The sequence below is a fragment of the Myotis lucifugus genome, unplaced genomic scaffold (genome assembly GCF_000147115.1).
Source record: "Myotis lucifugus unplaced genomic scaffold, Myoluc2.0 scaffold_101, whole genome shotgun sequence".
NCBI lineage: Eukaryota > Metazoa > Chordata > Mammalia > Chiroptera > Vespertilionidae > Myotis > Myotis lucifugus.
In genome coordinates, this window is record NW_005871149.1 from 4,213,205 (window position 1) to 4,230,816 (window position 17,612).

The 17,612-nt window shown below is 43.7% G+C and overlaps 1 protein-coding gene across 2 annotated transcripts in view; it reads left to right on the top strand.

Moving 5' to 3' along the window:
* VAV3 (vav guanine nucleotide exchange factor 3) overlaps positions 1-17,612 on the top strand; it is a 159,226-nt gene that overhangs the window by 88,221 nt on the left and 53,393 nt on the right. For both annotated transcript variants that reach the window (XM_006092618.3, XM_006092619.3), the window contains exons 18-19: positions 645-670; positions 6,019-6,064. In XM_006092618.3, coding sequence (XP_006092680.1) covers positions 645-670; positions 6,019-6,064 — 72 coding nt within the window. The remainder of the gene's footprint in view (positions 1-644; positions 671-6,018; positions 6,065-17,612) is intronic.

Sequence of the window (17,612 nt, forward strand, 5' to 3'; positions counted from 1 at the left end):
CCTGCTAGTCATTTTCCAGAACTAAAATGGAAATGGACGTCGTGGTTTATATATAGGCGGGGTCCCCCTCCGAGGGAGAAGAAAACGCTGATTTGGAATTCCGACCCGCTGCTTTTTTATTTCCATCTTTTAAATCGAAAATGTATTCCCCCACCCCCTTCAAAATCAAAACAAGTGTTGTAGCCACTTAATGCAGAAAGAATGACATGCAGCATTGTCCTGTGTGCGATCTGCGATGCTTGCAGATAGGACAGCGCCTCTGTGACTTGGTGCGTGGAGGCTCTTAAAACCAGGTGTGTTGAAAGCTCCCACCCAGCTTTCTCTTTGCACATAAATTTAGTGCAAGCCACCGTGTCCAGGCGCTTTCTGCGGTTGGACTGACATTGCTCCACAAGCAGTTGAAAAAGTTAAGCATAACCGAGAAGTCATTCAGGACCATGAGTCACTCTCCCGACAGCCAATAGGGCCAGGGAACCGGAGTTGCAAAACAATTCCCAGCCCAGCCCGAGGGACCCTGGAAAGTTATTGCAGGTACCAGGCCGGGCGGCAGAGCCGAGGCGTCTGGCCGGCTGCACCCAGCCAGCGGAGGCTGCTAACCAAACGGAAACCTGCACTGACAATGCCCATCTTTACGTTTCTTTCAGAATCGGGGACGCTCAAAGCACCGGAGGTAAGAGGAACATTTCAACCTTTTCAGATCACGTTTGCAGGTGGGGTTGTTTGCTAACGGGCGTGAGCTTTCGGCCTGTTCAATGTGCCTTTGAAAGTGGATGGAAACAGACGGGGGAGCAAGAAAGGGCCTGTGAATGAAACGCACGGTTTAGTCAGAGGTGTTTTCACAGTCACCTGCGGGAGGTCTCACTGGAGGGAAATGTGGATGTTTAGCCTAAGCCTGGTGTGTGAACTGGAACTTTCAGCATCTTATTGGTGCAGGTAAATTTCAGATGCAATGCGGTGGCATTAATGAGGGGTGCATTCCCCGCTACAGAATTCCACAAACCCGGAGGTTTAGGAAACGCAGTGCCCCAGGAGGCATTTCCTTGGAAGGAGGAGCTTTGCCCTGTCTGCACAGAAGGAAGGGTGGCCTCCTCCCAGGAGGCTGGGGGGCCTGTCGCTGTCACGCAGCCTGTTGCCACCCGGGGTTCACTAGCACTGAGCTTCCAGCATTGGCCACCCAGGGGTGTGCTTCGTGTGTCGAGTGCTGTTACATTGGAACACAAAGTGATTCGTATGGATCGAACGAAGATCTGATAACCATTTCCTTTTGGTTTAATACACTCTCACGTCTAATGGCTTAGTACTCTGTGGTCCCTGTCACCCCTTGGAATAAAGCTATTTAAAAAAAGGAGAAATAATGAAAAACAGGGCCAGTTCCAGGCAACCACTGCCTTGGCCTTCAACCCAAAGGAACACATTTCTTACCCGACTTCCCCCAAATAATGTCACAGCAAAGAAAATTAAAATAGAAACTATGTCTGATGTTATGGGAACCTGAAGTCCATTTTCAGAGAATCTCTATATATAAAAGCCTGAGCAACTGTTACGACCAGTTGAGCGGTCACTATGATGTGCACTGACCACCAGGGGGCAGACGCTTAACGCAGGAGCTGCCCCCTGGTGGTCACTGCGCTCCCACAGCCAACCTTCCATGGCCAGACAAACTCCCGCGGTCCCTCCCCCCCCACCCCCGGCCTGCCAGCCCTGATTGGCCCTGATCGGCCCTGATCGCCCCAATTGCCGGCCAGGCTGAGGGACCCCACCCGTGCACGAATTCGTGCACCAGACCTCTAGTTTCAGAATAAAAGAATGACAAAAACATCCCATGCCAAATTATTTTAACACAATTGCATCTCATTAAGAGTGGTGTCATATTAGTATGCGTTTAATAGGCTGGTGTTCATATAGTTGGTAAAAATAATGAAAAGTACTGCAAGATGTCAATAAGAGGTAAGTTATTTTCTGCTTTTCTTTTGCAAAAGCACGCATTTTTTTTTTTTCATCCAAGATAACAAGAGTGTGATGTGGACATTCAGGTATGCCTGTTCGATGTGTGAGCTGACTGTATTTTAGACTCTGGATCGAGGGAATGTGTAACAAGATAATGCTGACTTTGACATGGGCCACACAGGTTGTTCTAGGGTAAAATGAGTTACTGAGGAATTTCCTGTAGTGTGTAGCCGACAGGTGAGATTGTCATCAGGACTGTGAGGATTGTTCCAGAGGCGCAATGAAGACCTTGGAGAGCCGCCCCCTTCTCTCCCTCGCAGGCTGGTGGCAGGTTATTGGCACAGGTTTCCTTGCAGACCCTGGACTTCATCTCAGGGCTAGTCTGCCTCGATCCTGTTGGACACAGACATTGCTTTGCTTTCTCTGGGAAGATCATTTCACTTGATTTGATTCAAGTTATGCCAAGAAAGAAAGTGTGCAGATGAGAAGTGGTTCATAATTTTCACAGGATGCTAAACAGTTTTCTCTGGGCATTTTGTGTGTGTGTGTGTTTGTGTGTGTGTGTGTGTGTGTGCGCGTGCGTGCGCGTGTTCTTAAAAGTTACACGTGCGCCTATCATGAAAGGAATTCATTTTCACGTTGAGTTTTTAAAAATGTAGCATCAGTGTTTCAGCGACTTGCTTATTAACTTTTGAATATAATAAGTGTAATTTTTATTTCCTGTGTGAATCTGCTAGTAATCTCTACTTTGGATGGGTAATTATAGTAAGCTCTTATATTGGCCGATTTATCCGGGAACTTGAGCTCGATTTAAGGGAGAATCGGATGTTAGGAAGTGTCTTTCACTCCGTCCTCCCCACCAAGACTGATGCTGCTATGATGTTCAGGAATCTTCCCTGAACGGAACGACGAAGGCCTCTGTGAGCTCTGGAATGTTGATTGCTTTCCCTCCTTTCCCTCCATGTACCTGTTTGTAGTCCTATGTGGTTCCCCTTCTCAGAGCCACGATTACACTTTTTACCGTTCATGTTATACCTCATTGTCAAGGTGGGCCAGTTTTCAGTAGCCACAGGCCCCACGGGTCTCCTTAGCCTCCGGTGGGATGTGCACCTCACGTCCCATTCTAGCATGGGCCTTCAGGGGCCACCTCTGGCTCCAGGAAGCGTTGCATACCTACTTCATACACACCTACGTTAAATCTGTTCCTTCACACAGGGCTTTCTGCCTTCAAAACAGAGAGAGGAACCAAAGCCAGTTCCTTATGGCAAATGAACCTGTGCTTGTTTTGTTGGCAAAATCAACAGAAATAGGTGTGTCCCAAAAGAGGCAAGAAGAGTCTTAGATGATCAAGATATTCCTTTTAGAGAGAGACAAGGTAAAAGGTAATGCATCAAGAAATAAAAGTAGGTTCTTCGGTTGTTGTCCTCCCCCTCCTCTCTCCCCCCGTAGATGAAAGGGGATGGAGAGGGCTCTGAAGGCGGACCCTCCCGATCTCCTGGGGCTGTACCTGAGCTCCAGGGACGCCCATTACATGAGCCCACCAGTCCCTGCTGGCGACAAGGTCAACTCCAGCTCCATGCCAGGCTTTTGAGAATTTAGGCAGGAGGAGTGGAGTGTGTTTAAACATGCTCTGCTAAACATTTCCCAATATTTCATAACAAAATACTTTTTAGGTGCTTTTAAAGTACAATAAATCTCAACCTCTCTAAATGCACTTGTTCTGAGCTGAAGTTCCCTCTTTTTTTTTTTTTTAAATTCACCAGATCATGGTTTGTTCCATTTCCCACTCTTGTTGTAGAGAAGTTTCTGTTCTCAAGGTCACTGGTTTTCAGTGATTTTCTAGAGGAAGAACCTAAAACATAAGCAGTAGGGCAATAACTTTAATAGAAGAATTTGTCCTTTATATGAATTTAAACATTCCAAACACCATTAAGTTAATAAGGTCAATAATAATAATAATAATAATAATAATATCTCACTTAATAATCCTTGCTATGTGTCAGGAACTGTTCCAAGCACTTAACATAAATTAACTCACTTAACTTTCACCACACATGCTATGAAGTAGGCTCTATTATTACCCCCGATGGGGATATAATCCCCATTGCAAATTGGGGATCCACACAGGCACAAAGACGTTAACTAATTCACGATCAAACAGGTTCCTGGTGGTCTGAATTTAAACTTGGGCAATCTGATGCTACAATTCATACTCTTAAAAATTGCCCCGTGTTCCAAATTTTAATCCTAATTTCTAAGGTAATGTGGAGTTACTCTTGAAATCGAGTGTTCTTTTTCACATTCTAAGTTGGTAGTTTTTAAATAGTACTGGTTTAGGGATTCTCGGAGTAAGGCCCAACGGTTGAATTCCTTTTTTGCCTTCCAAGCCCTTTGAGATTAGATGGTGTAAGAGCAGTAGAAAAACAGCTCCTATTCTACGTGTAGAAGGAGGAGGGCTATGCAGGGAGTCACCAACAATGAAATACCCATCATTATATAGAAAATATTGTCAGTTGAGCTCATTTATAGAGAGAGCTCCAAAACTTCTACATAAAATTTCAAGCAGAGAAGTGTCTTTCTTTGAAGGCAGTTTTCTTCCAAGTGATTGCATATGAATCTGTGACTCACCACGCTTCTCCTTTGTGCCTGGTTGACCAGATGGCCAGGACTGCACTGACTTCTCACTCCCAGCGGCTCTCTTCCTGACTGGTCTGTCCAGTACAGATATCCATCTCGTTCACCTGAGCTTCATCCCGTGGGCCTTTTCACAAACCCATTTTGAAAGTAGTGGGGTGAAAAAGTTATATGTAAACGATTTCTCCAACGGGCGTTCACCTGAGAACCCTGAACATCTGCTTACCACAGTGTGGAGGCCCCCTGGCATCTGTAGGAGCCCATTTCCCCCATTTAACTCGTGAAAGGGAACAACAGGAGGAACCCAAGGAGAAACCCATGGCTAGTGTGTGCTGAGCAAAGCTGGGTGCGCCCCGAATGGAGCGCAGTCTACACAGGCGCAGTCCCTGACACACGTTGGAAAAACTGCAGCTGTGAAAATCTGAATGACATGGCCTTTATAGGCTCAGCCTTTCACCCAGATGTGTAATACAAAGTGAAAATCTACTTTTAATCAGTGGGGTTACCATAGTTATTAGGTAGAAACAAACTCAATATGGAATCGAATTTGTTCCTATGCATTTTCAAAGCTTTAAAACCTTTTGTTTTGCATCTCATCTGTAAGTTTTGCAATGCACAGGTGTTTTTTTTCATGTAAATTTTTTTCTTTATTGATTAAGGTACACAGTTTTTCTTACGGATTCCTTTTCTCTAATCAGAATGGGCTTTTATGGTTCACAGGCTGCATGCCTGTTTTGTTTCTTGAAGAATTAAGATACAACCGACCCACAGTTAGAATACCATCCTCGTTTAAGTGTTTGCTAAGGTCGGAGCTTGAGGTCTTTGGAGCTGCATCTTCTCCAGGCGCTGGTCTGTCAGGCCTCAAAAATCACCGAGTTAGCATTTTGGAGATCATGTTTTTGCTGGGAGCATGTTCTGACCGCTCTGGGCTGCCTGGGCTTCGCTCTCATCACTCCTGTAGTCATTCTGACTTCAAAAAAATGAGTACTGATACCCACAGGTGGCAAATGGAAGCCTCCTTCTCTCACACAGTGTTCCAAGTATTAACAGAGCCAATGGAGTGTTGTTCAGGTGAAAGACTCATTGGAGAAACAAAAAGGTTGAACTATAAAAACAAGCTTTAGAACCAAATGTTTGGATCCAATTTAGTCATACTTTTTCATGGGAAAAGTACAACGTTCATTGGCTTTCCAAAGTGTCACAAAGTAATATACTTTAAAAAAACCAATTTATTCAGTTAAATTTGTTTATTAAAAATTTTAAATATACTTTTGAGATATTAGCGTAACAAGCCTGTAGATATCCATCATTGAAGTGCAACATAACAATTTTATTTATTTTTAACAATTTATTTTTTAAGGTTTTACATTTTATTAGATCCTTCACAAAGGAATGCACTTCACTAATAGAAACTCTTTGTTTTGTCTTTCTGCGCAGAAACGGACCAATGGACTGCGAAGAACCTCCAGGCAGGTGGACGCAGGTATGTTTCTGGTTGCACGTCTCTGGTTGTGACTTAGCGAGTGACTAGGACCATCTATGGGGATTACGGTAGAAAGGCAGAGTGTTGGCCTCTGTTTCCTGCAGTTTGGTATGTAATGTGTGACCAGGAGTCAACATCTCATGTGTCAATCATTGACCTGATGGTGCCACCTCGGACAGGGTCACATGGTGAGTAACCTTCAGGAACACTCTTTCCCCGATCGGCACCTGAGCCAGTTATTCGCTTTACTGAACAGCCTCAGGGGGCCCGGTAAATGCCAGTGTGTCCAGCACACCCCCCTGTTCCCTCCCAAATCGGGAAAGATCGGGAAAGAAAACCAACCTGCATAATGGGGCTTAAAAATTAGCATTTTCTACGGGGATGGAGGGCTCATAAACCGGAGAGCTTCGGTACCCTCCCCATTTGGAAATGTGCTTTTCTTCATCCTGTATGTAAACTCTTTTATACATGAAGACAGAATGGAAGGACTCTGGCTGCAGGGAACACAGTTGTTTGTTTTCCATGTCACATGGTGAGGTCTGCCCGTCATTATTTTAGGGCAATTACTTCACCGTCCATTAAGCAATGCCTTCCACAGTTTACTTACCAAAGATTAGCTACCTACGCGGCCACAGTGTCGTGGGTGAAAGGCGTTCGTGGCTCAAGGATCCCAACTCCATGAACTTGATAATAAACCAAGTGGGACATGAAAGGATATCTTGCTGGGACAGAATCCGGATCATGGGTTTGGTTTTCGCCTCATCGACAGTGTTTGCCTAGTTGTCGAGTTTAGCTTTCAAAGCTTTCTCACTTTTAACTGCAGCCACACCCATGGTCACCACGCCAGCTTGCGAGCCGTGTGGAAAGATTTATGGAGCTTTGTTGCCTCCGGTTAGAAATTGCCTCACAGGCTTGCTGAGATCCGTTCCAGTCTTTTAACCCCAGAACAGAATTGAGGCCATTAAAAAAATAGGGGTTCTGGTTGACTCTTAATAGTTGTAACTTTCCCAAGACGTTACCCCTTCCAGAGGATTCTGCAGTCATGTGTAGAGGTGACTTCTGTTTAGTAGGAGTGTGTGACTGTGAGTGTAATTTTTTCCTTATTTTGTGTGAGTTGTAATATTTTTGTTTCAAAAAATTAACCTTTAGAAATGTTATTTTAAAAACATTTTCTCTTCTGGCTTTTTCATTTAATTCACCGCCCCCCCCCCCCAACAGGGAAATGCATTTCTTTGTTTATTATATCTGTAGGAACACGTTTGACTATTACCAATTTATAGCCCCAAATTTTAGGAGCTCTTAGATGATTTAAAGGGAGATATAGTGAATTCACAGATTATAAATATGACAAAGTGGACCCATCATAAAATAGTTTAGCTCCCTCTTTCCTAAAGGTGATGGCTTCGTAGAGGTATCACTCTTCTGATATTCCTGTTTGTCCAGAAGTTTGTCCAAAGATCATGAAAGACTTCATGAAGAATAGACTTAGAAATACAAAAGAAGTAGTATATGTTATGCTTGTAATTTTATCTATCTATCTATCTATCTATCTATCTATCTATCTAAGAGATCTTTCCAGTAGGTGTAATAAATATATGAGTGTTTTCTTATTTTTTGACATTTTTGAAAAGAGCAAATAGTCGATGGCCTTTCGTGTTACAGCTCCTAATGTGATGGCAACTACTTCTCCCTGTAGGTGGCTTCTGCCGTCAGCCTTGAATTGTGTGTGTGTCTAGAGTCTTTGGTATCTTTGCCTCTTTCTGTTGCAAGTTGCAAAGCCTTGTTCAGAGCTAACCCTGCTCGCTAATGGCCTTGCTCCCCGTCAGTCGCCATGTGACTGCTGTTTGGCAGTCCCTACAGCTGCGTGACATGTCTTACTCCCGAGATGTCTAAACCAGGGGCGGGTAAACCCGAGGCTTCCTCCGCACGGACAAACCGCTTCCCAGGGCATCATTTTCTGCTCGAGCCTTTCCTGGAAGTTCCTTGAAATGTTCTCTTCCAGCTAATTTCGTTGACTCCTCCAAGTGCGATACCTGGACTGCGCTCTGGGGCCTCTGGGGGGCGGGGGGGCGGGGGTTTGTAGAAAAAAGTGATTAAATAGTTTGGGGCTCAGATGTAACCACTGCATCAGATCCCAGTTTCAGGGCCGTTTCAAAGGTAAATGGTGGATCTTCTCTGGAGACCTTTTGTGTGGACAAGAACTTCTTTGTATATAGTAGGTGCCTAATACATATTTTTCAATGAATGGAGGAATGACTAGAATTTTTCTGTGTGCGTTGGCTCTCGTGCAACATGGAATATCTAGTTGTAGGAAGCGTGGCTCCGAGCCACATTGCCTGGGCTGGCGACCCCCCTTAGCTGTTGATTGCAGTTGACCTGGGGCAACTAGTGTCCTCTCTGCACTGCAGCTTCCTCCTTTGTCAAAGGAGACTAATGACAGGGCCTGCCTTACAGAGCTGCTGTGAGCATGACATGCACCGGTACGTGAAAGTGCTTGCATCGGTGCGCGTACGCAGTAAATGCTAAGAGGTGACGATTCTTATAGGTGCTGTGAGGTAGAGCATGTTATTTCACACTGGACATTTCGCCATGTGTAGGAGAACCAGTCATACTTGCCAGTTACTTCTTTTCAAACAGGCCCAGAATTTCATGCTGAATTTCCATTGAAGCTAGAAGGTACACAATCACAGGAATTTTCAGATTGGCTCGTCTTCTCTGCGCGTCTTATGGCCTCCGTGGTATTTTGCTTTTCTTTAAGAGGAGGAACCAGTAACGTGGTTGGTCCAGAGTTTTGGATGAAGTTAGTGTAGTGTTTGTGATTACAATAAAGAAGAAAAGAAAGAAAAACTGCTAAGTTCAAAAAGTTATACAGTGCCTTGTGGAGTTCTTTTCAAACGGAGAAAGATATGAATTGTAGATTTGCAGTGTGTCTCGTTAGCACATTTAAAACATTTGCTCTTTATTAATAATGGTGGTTAATCATTATAAACAATATTTGCCAGTGGTTTTGCAGTTTGGTTTACATTTTCTTCTCTTCCGTGCTAAGAAGTTTACCAATTTATGATCTTGGCCGTTTTTTGTAAATGCAATAATGTGGTAGATGCAAATGCTGGTAGCTCTTTTGGATTTTTTAAATATAGCGAGGTATTTTCATCAGTTTGTACTTTTCTTCCTGAGACATCAGATGTTAGATGCAGGAAAATACCACTTAGAAGAGACAGATCAATTATTTCAGGAACACGGAGGTGCTGGGCCTTTTTCAAGAACATGAGATCATAAATCTCAAGGAAGTCTGAGCACCGGTGTGGTATTTTTCACCTAAAGTGGCACTCAAGGTCAGAGCGACCAATTAAATTTTAACTGAGCTTTAAAAATGTCCTTCTGTCTAAGTATAGGAGATGCGAGATTGAGTTTGCTTGTGGCACATCTATCTACCAGGAAATGTGTTCTTTTAATGAAGTCCATGCTTTTAGACGATTGCAAAATTATCTTATATTTGCAGGACGCATAGCATCTTGCATTTAAGTCCATAGTCACTGGCGTTTAAAAAATCCCAGCCATTGTTCTGTGTTGGGCTTCCTGGAGATTAGATGAAGCAGAGGAAATAAGTGTGCAGCTACCTCACCTCATCTCTTTCTGATCATAGGCTACGCATCAGATTGGTGATAACCTTGAATAGCAAATGGACAGATAATGGTTGCATTGATAAGCGCTCTTTCTCGGGGCTCATCCTGATTGTGAAGCGACTGGCTTGGAAACACGGTCTCGTTCACAGAGATGTCTTGTGAGCCATCTGCACAGGCGGCCGCCTCTGTCAGGTGGACAGCTTTGGTAGAAATGCTATTTCTGTTTCTCGTGGGAAGAAAGGAACCTCACTTTCATGACCAACTCTGTGTCTTATAGAACCGCAGACCTGCAGTGCCATCAATGAGAAAACACGGCTCCTCTCTGCAGGAATTTATATTCTGCCCAAGGAAGGAGCCGCAGGCAGAGGTCTTGATTTATGTATAAGAGTGGACATGTGAAAATATTTATTTTCTTTCTTTTTTTTTGCTATTGTTAATCCTCAATCAGGATTTTTTTCAATTGAGTTTTAGAGAGAGTGGAAGGGAGGGGAAGAGATACAGAGAGAGAAACATCAATTTGAGAGAGATACATCGATTGGTTGCCTCTCACAGGGGCCCCATCCAGGGCCGGGATTGAGCCTGCAACCGAGGTATGTGCCGTTGGCCGGAATGGAACCTGGGACCCTTCAGTCGGAGGGACGGTGCTCTATCCACTGAGCCAAACCATCCAGGGCTAAGATATTTTAATGTTATATTGGTTCACTACGGTGTCCCATACTGTCATGAAAACAATGAACGAATAGTCTGATAAACACATAAAAAATGTAATTATGTGGTAGGCACCAAAACGCAAAGGAATAGGAAAACAGAGAAGCAAGTGTGGGCTCCAATGGCTTGTAAGCTGGGTTGTCTCTATATGTTTTCATTGATAAAAGTAAAACTTTTGCGATGCTGGTTTATTGTTTTGAATTATAATTTATTATAGTTTTCCTTAATGTTTTAATTTCAAAGGATCGAAAAACTCATTTCAGATCTAGACGGAAGCGTTGATTTCTTTTAGATGTGCTCTTAAACATACTGGCAACTTGTGCAGTAGAGAAATTTCATATTTTTAGTTTCCAAATAGAAAACATTGCAGAGAAAAAATACCAACCTGGGATTTTAAAAATCACTGATCTAAAAATATATTTCATCCTTTCTTTTTCTTTTTTAAGGAAACAGATGTGTATTCCTGAAGGCTTTATAGTAAATGAGCTTTTGTCCATAATAAATAAGCAATAACATATCCATACGTTACACTATTTCCATATTAATCAGTCCAACCTACTTTTGTCTTTTCTGTCACCTCTAAAACTAATTTCTCATCACATGTCAATCCTAATCTAAATATTGGGAGCATAATTGTAAATGTGTAAACATACATTTCACACTGAAAGAATGAACTTGGCCTGGCCGGCATGGCTCAGTGGTTGAGTGTCAACCTATGAACCAGGAGGTCACGGTTCGATTCCCGGTCAGGGCAGATGCCTGGGTTGCACTCGATCCCCAGTAGGGGGTGTGCAGGAGGCAGCAGATTGGTGATTCTCTCTCATCATTGATGTTTCTATCTCTCTCCCTCTCCCTTCCTCTCTGAAATCAATAAAAAATGCAGCGGCTGTGGCTTCTGAACTAGGGGGCTGTTCTCAGGCTCCTGTTCACTATAGGCAGCAAGGCGAGTTCTGCACTGGACCCTCCTGTGGTTATTTCCGGCGCCCCCTTTCTAATTCCCTTTGCCACGATGACCGGTTTCTGAAAGGTACATCCTGGTCCCTTGCTCACATTTTTTTCAGTTCGGGGAGGATTTATTTCTCCCTCTCAGGTCTCATTCTAAGCTCACAAAGGGTCATATTTCTGCCGCCTGGCAGGTGTGCCCGTGCCTGGCCCAGCCAGCCTTTCCCGGCGCGCGGGCCCTCCGGCCAAGGCGCGGGGCACGGGGATGCCTTCGGTGGGAAACAGGCTCGGTCATGCGATGATCGAGTAAGGCATTGGCAGTGTTTTTCACAGAACCCACTTCTGGGTCAACTATGCATCCCTCACACGTCCCATTTGCAGCTCTTCTGCTTGATTGCTTCCTGGCAGCAAAAGAGGAAAATCTGGAGGGTCGAACCTAGAAGGGAAGCTGCCGAATCCCACCGAAGGGCGTCCCGACCCTCAGCGTTGACTTGCAGGGGCGCCAAGCAGACGGCAGTTCCTTGCCTTGCCGTAGCTCCGGGAACCCCGTTGTTGACCTCAGACACCCATTTGGGGTTCGTTGGCTGTGGCGGGCACTGTGTTCCTAGGAGGAGGTGACACATCCCACTGTTTCCCGCTCACAAGCTAGTGTAGATGGTCCATCCGATTAGAGAATTGAGGGAATAGGAGCCGACAGCATGTTTGGTGGAAGGAAATGGGGAGAAAGGCGCCCCCTCCCCCTTTGCTGGGTGTCAGGGTGGGATTGTAGGCGAACCAGAGAAGGTAGCCCTCGAGGCATGAAGTTTAAGCCACAGCCTGCCTCTGTGGCAGTAAAGGAGTAATGAGGAGGGAAAGCTCTCTTAGATTTTTTGTCTGTATTAGGTCCTTGCATTGATAGGGTGCTCTATTAACCTCAGAGACAGCCCTGTGCAGTGGAGTCGCCGAGGGCTCTGTAGTGGGAGGATTGGGGTTTGTGTCCTGCCCCTCCACTTCCCAGATGTATAATCTCTTGCTTTATCATCTCTAAAATGAGGCCAGTAGTAGCAGACATACCTCCTCCCATCAGTGTGAAGGTTAAATGAGTTAATAGATAGAGCATTTAGCAACAAGGTTTAGCCCACAGTGAGTGATGGTTTTATTACTACTTCGTACACACTTCTGTATTCACTTTCTATTACTGTGTAACAAGTTACTGTACATTTAGCAGCTTGAGATAGCACACATGTATTATCTCCAAGTTTCTGTGGGTCAGAAATCTGGGCCCGGTACAGCTGGGTGCCCTGCTTCTGGGTTTCTCACTAGACCTCACTGAAGGTGTTAGCCAGGGCTGTGTCTCATCCGAAGGCTCAACTGGGGAAGGATGCACTTCGCAACTCATGCAAATACTTGTGGGCAGGATTCGGTTCCTTTGGGTTGTGGAACGGAGGGCCTCTGGTCCAGCTCACATTGGCCCGGGGCTGTCTTCAGTTCTCAGCCCCATGGGCCTCCCCAGCCTGGCTGCTGCTTCACCAAAATGTGCCAGCCAGAAGGTGACAGTCTCCTCGCCATATGGAACTGAACATCTTTACAGCACAATCATGGAGTGACACCCCATCGCCTTTCTTTGAAAAGAGGCACGTCACAGGTCCCGCTCACATGCTCTGAATACCCGGAGGAGAGATTGCTGGGGTTGATTTTTGGGTCTGTCTGCCACAAACCTAAGAGGGGACACTGCTATTTTTCAGTTGTGACAAGCAAAGCTCTGAGAGGTTAGGTGATTGACCCAAGGTCACACAGCACCTGGCTGGTCCCAGGACTTCGAGTGTTTGGCTCCCTGGACCTCGTTCCTCTCGAGGTCTCCTGGGTCCCCTCTTAGTGCCCAGGCTGTGGACAGAGGAACACTCCTTTCCTGAAGCTTGTCTGTATAGTACAGTGCGAATAGCAGTGAGTCTGGTCTGTTTTGGAGGGTTCACTGGTGGCTGATGTTATGAAGCAGACTTATGGGCAATTTTATTTTATGCGTTCTTAATCTTGAAAATGTTCATCTGAAATTGCTACAGCATTTCAATTAATTTGGACGGTAAGAGCTGAGCACCAGGAGATTCCCGGCAGAAGATGAGGCAGCTAATTAGAGGTTTGAAACAAGCAACCGTAGACACCGGCCCAGAGACACGCTGGGTGGTGACAGCCAGCAGCACTCGCTCTGCTGAGCAGGCTCGAGATGGAAGGAATGATTCCTGGCAGTCCAAGCAGTAAACTCCGGTGCCGCTGAATAAAAAAAGCCCTGTTAGGGAGTTAACTGTCTGAATTAATGTATAATTTTTAGTTCTCCTGCAGTTCTGGAAACCTGCTTTCTGATTATTTTGGAAGGTTTTCTTTTAGAAAACTCGAATAGTGGCAACAGAAACACAGTAGTTAATTGTCGTCAAAGTGTTTTTTATGTCATTTATGATATTTCATAAACTTTAAAAATATTACTTTTTTACTACTTTTTTCTGAATTTAAAGGTAGGATAGCACATATTTCTTTTAAAAAATAACTTTAGTGATAAGTTAGAATTTTGCAGTTTGAAAAATTTATTCTAAAAATAAAATTCAGACTCTATAAGGACGTCTAGAAAAGATTTCTGGACTAATTGTCTGTAATCACTCACTGATGTAATCACCTTAACCCTTTTGTTGCACGTTTCCCCCCTAGTACTGTGTGTGTGTGTGTGTGTGTGTGTGTGTGTGTGTGTGTAGGCACATGTTTATAAAACCTTTGTATTTTCAATGTGGTATCTGCTTGTGTCACTTAATGTTGTCTCATGAGCATATTTGTTTATTCAGTTGTTCACTCAACCATTTGACAAGTCTGCAGGCTCCGAGTTAAGTTTACAAGGGGAACAATGTGTTTTCCTTACACAGCGCACAGGGACATGGGGCTGAGGTCGGCTCTGAGAGCAGGGAAAACATACGGGGTCTGCTTCAAGGGGCACAGCCTTCAGATAAGTGACATCTGGAAGTGGCGTCTGCGCTGAAACCCAGCGTGTGAGTAGGGGATCCACAGGATATGAATGGAGACGAGATGGTGTCAGGCAGAGGCAGCAGCCCAGCAAGGCCCTGGTTTGAGAGGGAGAGCTATGTCGGATGAGAATTTAGGGGCAGCCAAATTGATCCTTATTCATTCACATCAAGACATTCGAGCCTTAGCCTGTTTGGCTCAGTGGATAGAGTGTCAGCTTGCGGACTGAAGGGTCCCGGGTGCGATTCCGGTCAAGGGCCTATGCCCAGGTTGTGGGCTCGATCCCCAGTAGGGGGCGTGCAGGAGGCAGCTGATCCATGATTCTCATCACTGGTGTTTCTGTCTTCCTCTCCCTCCCCCTTCCTCGCTGAAATAAATAAAAATATATTTTAAAAAAAGAAAAAGAAATTTGACTTTGTGCTCATGAGCAGAGGGTGCCTCTGAACCAGAGGAAGCACAAGGTCAGCCAGGTCGGCTGCAGAGGTCATCTGAGCCACCTGGGAAGGAACCCTGCATCGTTCAAGTCTTCAACAAAAAGTGAAACGGGTTCAGCATACTTTATTGTTGGACGGGAGTCTTTCTAATTTTCATCATTATGAATGCAACTTTGAGGGATTTCTAGGCATGAATATCCTTGCTCAGGTGGCTGATCACTATTATATAAAATGGGGTCACAGAAGTAGAATTTCTGGGTCTAAACATGAATTTCTTGATTCTAGATATATATGTTGCCACATCGCCTGTTATAAATATTACATTGATTTCCATCCCTGCCATTGTTGATGCATGAGACTGTCTTACTTATTGCTTACCAAGACAGTGTAATTCTTTGTACTTCAAGTCATTCCATAAGTGAAGTATATTACTGTTCATATGGTGTCATAGAAGTTCATAACATAATATGAACTAGATTTCTAGAGATACAGATTCCTTTTAATGTTTATTGACCATTTGTATTATTACTCTGTAAATTATCTGTTTATCCCTTACCCATTTTTTTTCTGTTCAGGATTTAGTGGTTCTCTATGACATCAACCTTATATTGGTTGAAAAATACTTCAGGTTAAGGACTTGTTTCTATATAAAGCTTTAAATTTGCACGTGGTCACATCCATTGGTATTTATATATGGTCTTTCCCTCCCTGCTTTGATGCTTAGAAAGTTCTCCCCTTCTGAATGTTGTTAACTACTGACTCCTAGTCTTATTGCTTAATTTATGTAGCATATTGACCCATGCCGTCTAACTTATTTTTATTTAAGTAGTAGATTGAAATTCTGTGAGCAGTTGCAACATGGACATCAAGGCATTTTTAAGGATTTACAGTACAACATTCTACAAAGTGTAAATTTACCTTTTTATATGTTTAACAACCATATTCCATGCGCACTTTTTATTTTGTACTTTATTGCATACATATTTGGCTCAGATCATAAGTTATCTTGTATAAAATATGTCACAATATATGTTCTGTAGCGATAGTAAGGGAATACTGTTTTAAACAAATACAAGCCTTTAATGTTGAGATTTCCAGGCCTTTCTGTTTGTAAATTATGACAAACTAAGATTACTTCTCCCGGGCCTTTTGGAGGTAGGAGGAGGAAATATTTTGTGACTATTCATTTGAGTTCCGACTATCTCCATTGCTCCCTTTTTCCCTTGCAAATATACATCATCCTTAATTTTACCAATCTCTTCTCGTCTTAATTTATGCAACTACTCCTGGAGCCCAGACTAGACCTCTTATTTCAAAAGATCTATAGTTTTAACAATTTTTAAAAATCAAAATAAGAAAATTTCAACTTCTGCTTTATTTAAAAGATGCTGTATAGGTATGGCCTCATTTCCAAACCAGTGTGGAAATTCTGTGTTTTGCAGCTTTAATCTAGGAAGCTTGATATGTTGCCATGGAAACATTAGGTGTTCGCCCAGCCGGTATGGCGGTGTGGCTCAGTTGATTGAGCGTCGACCCATGTCCTATGCACCTGAAGGTTGCCAGTTTGATTCCAGGTCAGGAAACATGCCTGGATTGTGGGCTCGATTCCCAGTAGGGGGCATGCAGCAGGCGGCCAATTGATGTTTCTCTACATTGATGTTCCGATCTCTCTTTTCCCCTCCCTAACTCTCTCTGAAATAAAAAAAAAAGTAGGTGTTTAATATATAATCTTTCTTGGGGAAGCCAGTTGCAAACAGGTAGAATAACGGCTTTGGTGTCCTACCTGTCACATTGCTCCCGGTGACCTGTCCCGGGAACGTGCCTTCCGATGTCCAGATACCAGCAGTTCTGTTGGTAGCTTCCTGTGACTTTAAATGGCCCCAAGGAGTCTCGTGATCCCTTCCATTTAGGGCAAAACTTTCCTTCTTGAGCCTGAGAATTCTCTTCTGGTCTGTTTAGAGCACGTGGTTAGGATGAGATGGATGAAGAACAAAAATATTCAGAGATTTCTCCGCCGCCACCTGCTATTATATTGCTAATAGTATAGCTTTGAACTCCCAGAGGAAGCAACTTGCCATTTAAAACCTGTAATGCTATGCGCTGGGCATCCCATATCTTACAAGTTATGTAGCTTCCATTTTAAATTCAAGCAGCATCCAAGAACAGAATCTGGCCAATGGTTTTGAAAAAAAATGAAATGGCAACACCTTCTTGGAATCTGACTGTTCAAGGATGTTTTTTTCCTAGCAAAACAGGAAGAAATTGGGGAAAAGCATATGGACTCACATTGAGCATATGATGTATTTTCAACTTGAATTGGCACTTTACTCATATTTGTAGTGTGACCTAAAATTAATTCTGGTGGAGCAGCTAGATTTGAGAGAGAAAAAAGATCTCTATCTGGGACTAAATCAACATTTGGGGCATCTCATTAATCACTGCCTTATGTAACTGCTTTTCCCACCTAAAGAGAAGCTACTGGGATGAGAAAAGTTTATAATATTAATGCCAAGTGCAGATCTTGCCTCCAAAAAAGAGTTCATTAATCATCATCGAAGCACAAGAACAAACATACTTCGTGTCTCTTGCCAATTTTTATCAATAACATTTCTGAAAGGCAAAAAACTCCCCTATTTTCCTATTTTTTCTCTTCATCTGAAAAGGTTTTAATTTGGCTGTTATTTGATTTGGGATGATGTTATGTAAATTTAACAAGCTCTGACAATGCCCATGCACGCTATATTGCAGCAAAGTGTATTCGTTGAGATTAGGTGCCTGGATCAGAGGAAACTAGATACCTAGGCCAGCTACCTCCTGCCGGTGTGGTCATCACATACACCGATGTGCTTGGTACAG